The sequence below is a fragment of the Ostrea edulis genome, chromosome 2 (assembly GCF_947568905.1).
Source record: "Ostrea edulis chromosome 2, xbOstEdul1.1, whole genome shotgun sequence".
NCBI classification, from domain to species: domain Eukaryota; kingdom Metazoa; phylum Mollusca; class Bivalvia; order Ostreida; family Ostreidae; genus Ostrea; species Ostrea edulis.
In genome coordinates this window covers 52,669,524-52,679,523 of record NC_079165.1, presented here as the reverse complement: position 1 = coordinate 52,679,523, position 10,000 = coordinate 52,669,524, and the positions used below count along the sequence as shown (strand labels likewise).

Below are 10,000 nucleotides of genomic sequence, written 5' to 3'. Positions count from 1 at the left end.
TACAGATCAATTTTGAGTGGCACGCTTCAGGGTCTGTATTGACAATGTTGCACAGAAAATATAGTACCTTTATAAGAAATATGCAAAATATATAAAAATCAGCAATAAGACAACATTGATTCAATTTTATTTTGGGTAATCAAATAAAAAGAAGAAAAATTAATTGTATATAATGTAAAATGAAGCTGATCTTATATATCACGGATGAATATTTTGGCAGTTGTCGGTGTGGAAATAACGAAGTCAATTTTTATTCAATGGATAAATTTCAGTATTTCACTGATAAAAATCTATTAAAGTCAACTTTTTCTCTGACATACTAGATAGTAAAACTGACAGAATCACAAACAAAATAGTGGTTCCAATATCCGGTTTTGGATAATGAAATACAGTGGAAACCCGTTATAACGTTCCCCCTTTATTATGTTAGTCCACATATTACGTTGGAATTTCAAAGCACAAAACCATTTCTTAACAAACCTATATAAAATAGACCTCGTTATTACGTCCCAAGATGCCGGGACTCGGTATTACGTTGTAAAAATTCTGACAACATTGTATTAAACCTCTAATTATTCAATAGTGATTCTCAAGATAATCACCCATTCACACCTTGACTGCCCCAGGCATTCACCATGTAAATTTCCTGGTCTGTTAGGGGATTAGAGACGCTTGACTGGTCACGCTTCGATAGATCTAGTGACATCAATACAGGTGAATACTGCGTATCGAAGCCAGTGATAAACAATTATTATGATGTTTATTTAGAAATTGTACTCAATAAAATTTTCTTTATTTTTCATATTTTGATGATCAAAGAAATAATTTCTCAACCATATGCATGGTTAGCATCGTGTGATTGCTTTCAATATTAAAACCCTATTTACGGACAGCTTTGGAACCAAACATGTAGGACAAAAATTATCGTAGCATAGTTAAAACAGCTTGAGTAATGGCTTGGACATGTTAGGTGAGAAAAGGCAGTGTTCAATTAAAACAATTGTCAGTTATTTTGACATAATAGTTTGGGTGTTAGATTTCGTCCATAAATACGCCGATCAAACTGCCCAGTGTTATTGTCCGATTCGTGCAAGGCATTTAGGTCAGTGAACATTTTAAAATCCCTTGATATTTATTTGTTGATGTGCTCGTGATTTTAGTGCCATCATTTAGTGTTATAAATGTGATCCTAGTATTAGTGCATTATTATTTTTTTTAGTGGATTACTTTTGTTCTCTGTGTTTATGGTTGGTGAAAAGTGTGTAAGTGTTGGATATCATGTGCGTTTTGTGTCGTCGTTTTGTTGTTTTTTGGGGGTGGGGTTTTTTAAATTGTGTTTTGTATTGCGTAGTAGAGATATAACTTAATAAAAACGATGTTTTGTTATTTTTTGTTTATGTACGAATGTTGAATACGAACCGGAACGAATTATTTAGAGAAATTTATATGAACGCATTACGTTAAAGTTAAACAAAATGGCGGAAACGAAAGCAGATCTGCAATGCTTATCAAAGCATCCTTATTTATCCTACACAAGAAATAAAGAAAAGGGATGAAAACATGAAGAATTACGGACATTTAAGATAAGATGTACGTTGACACCGGTATTATGTTATTTTATCGTGACAAAATGGAAAACGTAATAACGGGGTTCCACTGTATGACAAAATTTTCACTGAAACTACCATAGAATATACACCTCTAAATTTTGTGATATCTCTAAATTAAGAAAAACCAGTTTCATGGAAAATTATTCCATGCATCCATGTTTTAGGAGAAATCTTACTAGCTGACGTCATAGACAGTGATTCCTGGAGGTTATGGCCATTAGGTGACAAACGTTTGATGAAGGACAAACAAGTCTACAGAGAGCTGAAGGAAGTAACAGCAGACACACTAGACACTGTCAAGAGAAACTTTGAGTGGGTAGCTACTAGAGTAAAGGTAATAATGAATGAAGGAAAATTTGAGTTGTAAGTTAGTCTTGTCCGTCTGTAGACATGATTTATCCAGAGTTTATATCTTTATCACTGATGACCAAATTTTATTAAAACTAGGTGGATATCTTTATCTTGTATTGTGCACCTGCTATTTTGATGGGATTTTTTCTAACATCCACAGGGTTCAATACTAACGCTAGTTCAGTAGCCTGAGGCTAGTAAATTTTGTCCCAGACTATCTGAATATCATTTATAAGTGACTGGCGTCATGAGGAAAGGGCTCTTAATTAAGGTGGCTCACTACACCCAGAAATAGTTTCTCAAATCAATACGAATTGATTTAATTATAAAAGATATGATGATACACAATAAGTATGTATGCCAAAAAGGCAAAAAATATACAATTAAAAACATGATTTTCAAAAAAATTATTTCAACACATATGAACAAAAGACACTGCGGGATTTGAACTCGAGATCTGCGGTTCACCAGCCCAATGCTTTAACCACTGAGCTACGATGATAGACAAACAAATCGATCGTACAAATAATTTCACCAAACATTCAAATTGCCATCTTGTGACGTGCATATGGTGTCATACAGAGTATAAACGTTAGTGTAATGAGCTACCGTAAGGTCAAAATTTTACATTTCGAGTTTTAACTCGTAGTACCTTCGCAACATTTTCTGTTCACAAAAATTATCAAACTCTTGTTCATATCATGTGTATTAAGTGATTTATTGGCATTTTTATGATGAATGTCTTAAAAATATTTGCGGCTTCAATATAAAAATATTTGAATGTCAGAGAGACCTCACTCTCAGAGAATACATAATCAGTTCACATGTCAGATGGATTGGTGCACCATGACCCACTTTTTAAAGGCTTTTCTATTCAGAATGTGTGTTGTATCAATCTAGAGTGCACGATATGCTTCCAAGTTGAATTTCACTGTTTGAAAAGTGTATATTGTACCATTTGTGGTACTCTTGGTGCATCTTATTCTTTTATTTCCAAAAAAAAAATATTCTTTTGTTTTTATTCCAACGTGTCCATAAGTCATTGAGCTAATAAGTAAAATTACCGCTTCATACATGAGCAATCATTTTCAAAGGGATCATTGTCATTTCTTTCTCAACCTTCTTAACCTCAAGCTTACTCAGGTGAGCTATTGCAATTGGTGCGTTGTGCGTCGTGCATTAACAATTGAACATTTTTAGATAACCTGAGTAAACTCAGGTGATTTAAATATTGCAATTGGTTTTCATCAGTCATCCGTTAACAATTGAACATTTTTAACCTCTTCTTAATAACTACCAGTCCAATTCTTTTCAAATTTGGTATGAAGCATCATTGCGACAAGAGGGACATAAATTGTAAATTTCAGGACTCCAGCACTCCAGGGTTTCTAGGGGTTGGGCAAAAACTGCCCAAAAATGACCAATTTTCAAAAATCTTCTTCTCAAGAACCACACACATGTAAGAAAAACTAAATGCATACTGATGTAGAGCAGGAAGGCCTCTACCAAAATTGTAAATTTCATGATCCCCGGGGTAGGGGTTCTGACCCCAGGGTGGGGCCAAACTTGTTATATAGTGTTTATGTGGAAAACACTTAAATTACATCTTCTTTAATACTATTGATACTAAATTGAAAGTAAATAGATATTTAGGAAGAAGAGGTAGTCCTTTACCAAAATTGAAAATTTTACTATTCCAGGGGTAGGGGTTTTGGTATCAAGGTGGGGCCAAAATGGTCAGTTATTAAATGTGTGAACAATATACATTTTTAACTTCTTGATAACTATCATTTCAATTCTTTTCAAATTTGGTATGAAACATATTTGGAACAAAGGGAACATAAATTGTAAATTTCAATATTCCTGCACCCCTGGGGCCTTAGGGGCAGGGCAAAAAATGACCAATTTTCTAAAGTCTTCTTCTCAAGAACCACACACATGTAATAAAAACTAAATGCATAGTGATGTAGGGGTAGGGGTTCTGACCCCAGGGCAGGGCCAGACTTGTTAAATAGTGTTTATGTGTAAAACACTTAAATAACATCTTCTTTGGTGCTTTTGATACTAAATTGAAACTAAATGGATAGAGCAGGTAGTCTTACCAAAATTGTAAATTTGATTTTCCCCCAGAGTAAGGGTTTTAACCCCAGGGTGGAGCCAAACTTAGTATATAGTATTTACAGTCCCTGAAACATTCTACTTTACCATTTTTCCGTTCGCTCTCCGTGCGTTCACCGTGCACTCTGTTTTCAGTTTTGCGCTCACCGTGCGTTCACTGTTCACAAAGCGTTCACCGTGCGTTCACTGTTCACAAAGCGTTCACCATGCATTCACTGTCATTCGGAACACCAAAGTTAAAGGATTGATTTTCATAGAAAGGCAAAAATAAAAAAGTAACTTGTGCATAAGCCATAAGAGTGAAAGTAAACTTCTTATATCAGAAATTTAATTTATAAAGTACAAGTATCAGGATTATCAACTGCGAAAATTCATGGAAAACTGCGGACCACTCATTAATATCAAAGAATAGAATAAATCATTGCTTTTATCATTACAAAACACAAGTATTGTTTGGGTAAAAAGTGGGAGAAGTTCTGAATGAGGGAAAAATACAAGAGCCCTCAGTTATGAATTTAACCCTTATACATGTGCATAGAACGAAGAACGAGCAACGAGCGCTGGTACGTATACGAAAATGAGACAGTTTCAGTTAATACCTCGCCCCCACCCGAATTATCATTTTAGTATTTTCAAGTATGGAAAAAAGCATAATTCATTATATTTTATTTTGTCTCACTTGACTCTTAAGAATTCTATATAAATTTATCATTTTTCTTTAACCCCCTGGGGCTCTCTCATACTTAAAAAAAACTATGCTACACTGTACGTTTCAATGCACATTCATGCTCAAATGTCAAATTCATTTGACAAATATTTCTGATTATTTTACGTCTATCTTTATGAGAGACATTGTCAATAAATATTTTTATTCCTTTCCCCAAATTTAAAAGTTTTGAACCGTTTGTCTCCAATATAGAGAGGAAATATTTCTCGTATATTTCTGCCCCACATATGATATACGTATAGTTCAGTGCAATGAACAGTTTTATCCACATCAAAAATATACAAATATTGCACAATCTAAATGTAAATTCATGGTCACATAAGGGTATTTATTTTGTACGTGCGTACATTAATTCTGGGAGATTATTTCCTCAGTTCGATATACTATATTTATATTTACAGTAAAGTGAATTATGCAAAATCTACGTGGGAATAAACCTTTTATACTATTTAGAAGCGTCCAGGTGTCAACACGAGGTACATGATGTACCTGTTCTACCCGTGCTGGTTGTTTAATGCATTTTTCTCGACTCCTTTCAGGGATGTTTTTTAAATTGCGTGTAATCCAAATGAACGCGCCCATAAATTTTGAAGTCATGCATGTGCATCTGTAAATTCTTGGCGATAATTACCTGACTATCTTTAATTCACATGCATCATTTATACTCTTGTATTAAGAAATTAAATACTCTGCATCTTAAGTCAAATTACATGTAGCATACCGAGATGACGCACCGATATTCATAATTTATGAAAACGTCAAGAATTCTAAATATTATAAAATTTATGTTTCTAGTTTTCATGTATACATGTACATGTATCTGTACAGAATATGCAATACTGTAAACAATGACCATATGAAATGTATCTGTACAGAATATGCAATACTGTAAACAATGACCATATGAAATTTTCTTTTGTTTGTCCATCATTGTTACGTGCATTGATGTGAAATTTACGATCCTTTTCATGAGAAGTATATATACATCCAGTATTTGCACAAAAATGAACAAACAGATGTATATTCATATAATATATATTCTCCACCTGATTATAAAGTAAGACAAATCCAAGGGGGAAATCCAAAATATGCCGAAAGAATAGACCATTTTGCGTTCACCGTGCGATCACCGTTCACCAAATTGCATTCACTGTTCGCTCTGCGTGCGTTCACCGTTCAAGTGGAAAAGTAGAACGTTTCAGGGACTGTATGTGTAAGTATGCTGATTAGTGGTGTTCCAATCATCGATTATAATCGAAAATCAGTCATTGGTTGTCAAATTCTAAGCGCTCGATTATGAAAATTTTATTCCAATTAATCGGTTTTTTCAATGACTGTAGTTTTTGAAAAATATTCCTGCCGTGACCTATCTATTAATCTAAAAGTTTTGTTTATCGTAATGGCAGCGCATATGAAAACAAAAGTATCCATACCCGGGAAATAAAGCATGTTCGTATGGTCAGATAGATGTACTTTGATAAGGCATCTAAACAAAGGACCATCTATCAACAAACATAATCTTGATACGAGCAAAGCCGTGTCTGAATTACGTAAAACCACTTCCAAAAGCTACTGTTACTCTGCACGTGCGTATCGTGTTTTCAGTTGGTGACAATAAATCTGATTTGTGCTTTTTTTAATAAAATGAATTTCTTTCCTTATATTGCTTTGCTGAATGCAAGTTATATTCTAATTAAGCTGGATCATCGACAGTTAATGACATGTGTAACTTTGATATATGGAAATAAAACTGGAGCAAACGATATCCGTTTTTAGCGTGTAAACCCTTCTAAAAATTGCATTGACGTTTATATATGTAATTAAAGTAAAAGAATAACAAATACACACAGAAAATATTCATTTACACTCTCAGCAATAGAAACAAGAATATAAACGTGGAAAATATTTATTTACACTTTTTTAATAGTTAAATGACTTATGTCCGATTATAATCGATAATTAGTTAGATACAGTAAACCAATCATCGATTATGAAATTCTCGCCGATTCCCATCACTAATGCTGATACTGTATAAAATCTAAATGCATACTTAGGAATAGCAGAAAAGGATTTACAAAAAATGGTGATTGAATTTCACAACCCCGGGTTATGACTTTAGGATGAGTCCAAATTAGTGATATATTTTGATGTTTTAATGTTAATACAACTATTATTTAAAGCCTTTCATCTTTGTATGCACTTTTGAGGGCATGCAGTGAAGTTTATGGGGCACATCTTGTTTTATACTGTTGCTGAACATTAGAATTTAGCTTAGATATTCAGAACAGGAAATGTATTCTAGATTTCATAGCCCTTGGGAGTAGTGATACTTTTTCATTAGTACTCAGGTGACCATTAAGGCCTGTTAATATCTAGAATATTACAGTTCCATGCAAGTTGTGTAGTAGCTAGTAGGCTTCAGAGTCTAACTATCATTTTAGAACCAAAAAGTACAGTCGCATAAGGCAGGGAGTCATTTAATACAGTCAATTTACATAGGAAATTGTGTTGGGAGGGATGAAATATGGTCGCATAAGACAGAGAGTCCTTTAATACAAGGGGTGGCTAAGGCAGTCCAGACTCAATGATGTTAAAAATGTTAAAATTCTCAAACATTACTCATTTTGAATTTTTACAGTGGGGAGTACGTAGTACAATTCTTGTTGAACTTTTGCATTTCCCCTTTGTAGTTGTTGTCCCCCAAACCTCAGTCCAGAGCTGTAGTTCTGATGGGTTCCTCATCAGACATGACCCACAGTGAAAAAATTCGAATGAACTGTCAGCAACTGGGTGTACCTTGTGAGTTGAGAGTGTCATCTGCTCATAAAGGCACAGAAGAGACTATGAAAATCCTCGCTGAGTATGAAGGTACACATACATCATTAATTTAAAACTGTATATGAAATTTGGACATTTATTTGACAACAGCATTTGATTACAATAAATTGGCATTTTAAAACTACTTAATTAGAAAGGCTTTTATACTCCATCAGTCTGTATTTCCATAGTTGTTGAAATCAAATTACTATGAGGGTAGGATGAAGCCACAATAGGAAATTAAATTTTTACATGGGAATGTATAGGAAAACTCTTTAAGCACATGGACACAGTTTTGGTACAAAATATTATTTAGATATATAATTGATAATATGATAGCATTTGATTTGTGTAAAACAGCAACAAACCTAAATTTCAAAAACTGATGCGAAGATGTATTCGAGACATCTAAACTTTTCAAAACAAGGCACAAATCCTGTTTATGTTTACTCAACTATCAGTCGACAGCTTTGGTGGAAAAAAAGCTTTTACAATGAAAATTTTCTGGTGTTTCTTATTTGTGCTTGCTCCTTAAATTGATTTATTGACGTATAAGTCAAAATGTTGAATGCTTTTGACATAATTTTTTAGAAATCACCTCAACACATTGTTTCCTGGCTATGTTAAGTGTGTTGACAAACATGATTTTCAAAATTTTCAAAATGGCTATCAAAAACATAAAAAATTCAAGGTCAAATTTTGTGAACTGATAGGTCATGAGGAAGGGTGCAATCAACTTTTAAAATGGCCGCCAATTCAAAATGGTGGCCATAAAATCAAGGTTGTCGGATTTCAACCAATTTCTATTTCTAGGTTAATTTCCAGAATCAAAAAAAAAATTTGAGCCGCCCCCATATCGAAAATAAATATGAAAATGATACAAGAAAAAAATACTAAAATGATACAAAAAAAGTATATTTTTAATGACCAAATTTGGAACCATCTAAATCTTGGTTCCAAATTAGGTCAAAAATAATACACTTTCTAAATAATGAAACACACAAAAATATATTTTGAATATACTTTATTTCTTAGTAAAAATACAAAAATGATACATACTCTTGTATTATTTATGTATTATATCCCAATTCAAAGTACAAAAAAATACATATTGGAGTAGGATTTAAAAAAGTACAAAAAAAATATGAAGTTTATTAATTTTGTATCAACATATTATTTTTGTATTATTTGGTTCACCTTGAAAAATTAGAATGGGAAAAAAATATGAGTTGTATTAATTTTGTATCAGCGTATTATTTTTGTATTATATGGTTCATCTTGAAAAATTAAAATAGGGAAAAATATGAATTATATTATTTTTGTATCACATATTATTTTTGTATTATGTGGTTCACCTTGAAAAATTAAAATAGGAAAAAAATGTGAAGTGTATTAATTTTGTATCAGCATCTAAGTATTCAAAGATGGGGAGGAGAAATAATATGTTACCCAAAAAAGCATAAAAACAATACATATTTAAAAAAATACAAAAAAAATACATTTTGTATTTCAAAAAAAGTACAAGAATGATACACAAAAATTATACCTCGTTCACACGAAGAATTTAATTCGCATTAAACGTAAGTTAATGCGATTTAAATCTGAACCGTGTTCACACGGAGATTTTAATGCGCATTAGTTTACTTCGAATTAAAATTGACGTCGCGATTTAATGCGAATTAAATTTACTTCGCATTAGCTCCGTGTGAATGCTAAGCGAAGCTAATTCGAATTAAATGTAGACGCATGCGTAATGGCCAATTTGGGTCACATGCATCATACCCATGGTCAGCTATATATATTAATGTTAGTTTTGTACGAAAAACTAAGCAAAATGATAATAATCACTAAAAACATGTACAAACAGCATGTCATTAGATAATGTCAGACGTAAATCTGTGCTCTACATAGGCATACTGAGTAATACATGTGGAAGGAATTGTTTTTAAATACGACAACAATGTTTTAAAATAGTGATAATATGATTTTCTTTTTTACATTTTTTAAAACATATGCCGCTCGTTGTTAATTTTTATACCATATGACGTCATAGTAGACTTATGATACGTATTAGTAATTAAAAATTACGTCATAACAGTAGTCAGCGGAATGGTGAAAAAGACGTTCCGATGTTTCTAGATTGAATGCTGGTTGTCGGAGGAAATAACAAGTAATTTCTTGGGAACATATAAATAAACACGACAAAAAAACTCCTTATGTGTAGATCAGAATTATGTATGTAGGCCTAAATTGTAAACATGTAGTATACTACATGTAGGCCTATATAGCGTTTTGAACAAAGAATTCTGTATAGATCTACACAATATTCATTAAAATATCTATAAAAATAATTTTCAATAACATAGTATATTCTTTA

The 10,000-nt window shown here is 32.6% G+C and overlaps 2 protein-coding genes across 2 annotated transcripts in view; one reads left to right on the top strand and one right to left on the bottom strand.

Moving 5' to 3' along the window:
• Positions 1-10,000, top strand: part of LOC125682095 (multifunctional protein ADE2) — a 62,892-nt gene that overhangs the window by 43,346 nt on the left and 9,546 nt on the right. Inside the window, exons 5-6 of the mRNA XM_048922508.2 lie at positions 1,775-1,944; positions 7,497-7,674. Coding sequence (XP_048778465.1) covers positions 1,775-1,944; positions 7,497-7,674 — 348 coding nt within the window. The remainder of the gene's footprint in view (positions 1-1,774; positions 1,945-7,496; positions 7,675-10,000) is intronic.
• LOC125682091 (zinc finger protein 271-like) overlaps positions 8,631-10,000 on the bottom strand; it is a 23,412-nt gene continuing 22,042 nt past the window's right edge. The window contains exon 2 of the transcript XR_007372401.2: positions 8,631-10,000. This exon is cut by the window's right edge and continues 964 nt beyond it. The gene's annotated coding sequence lies outside the window, so the exon portion shown is untranslated.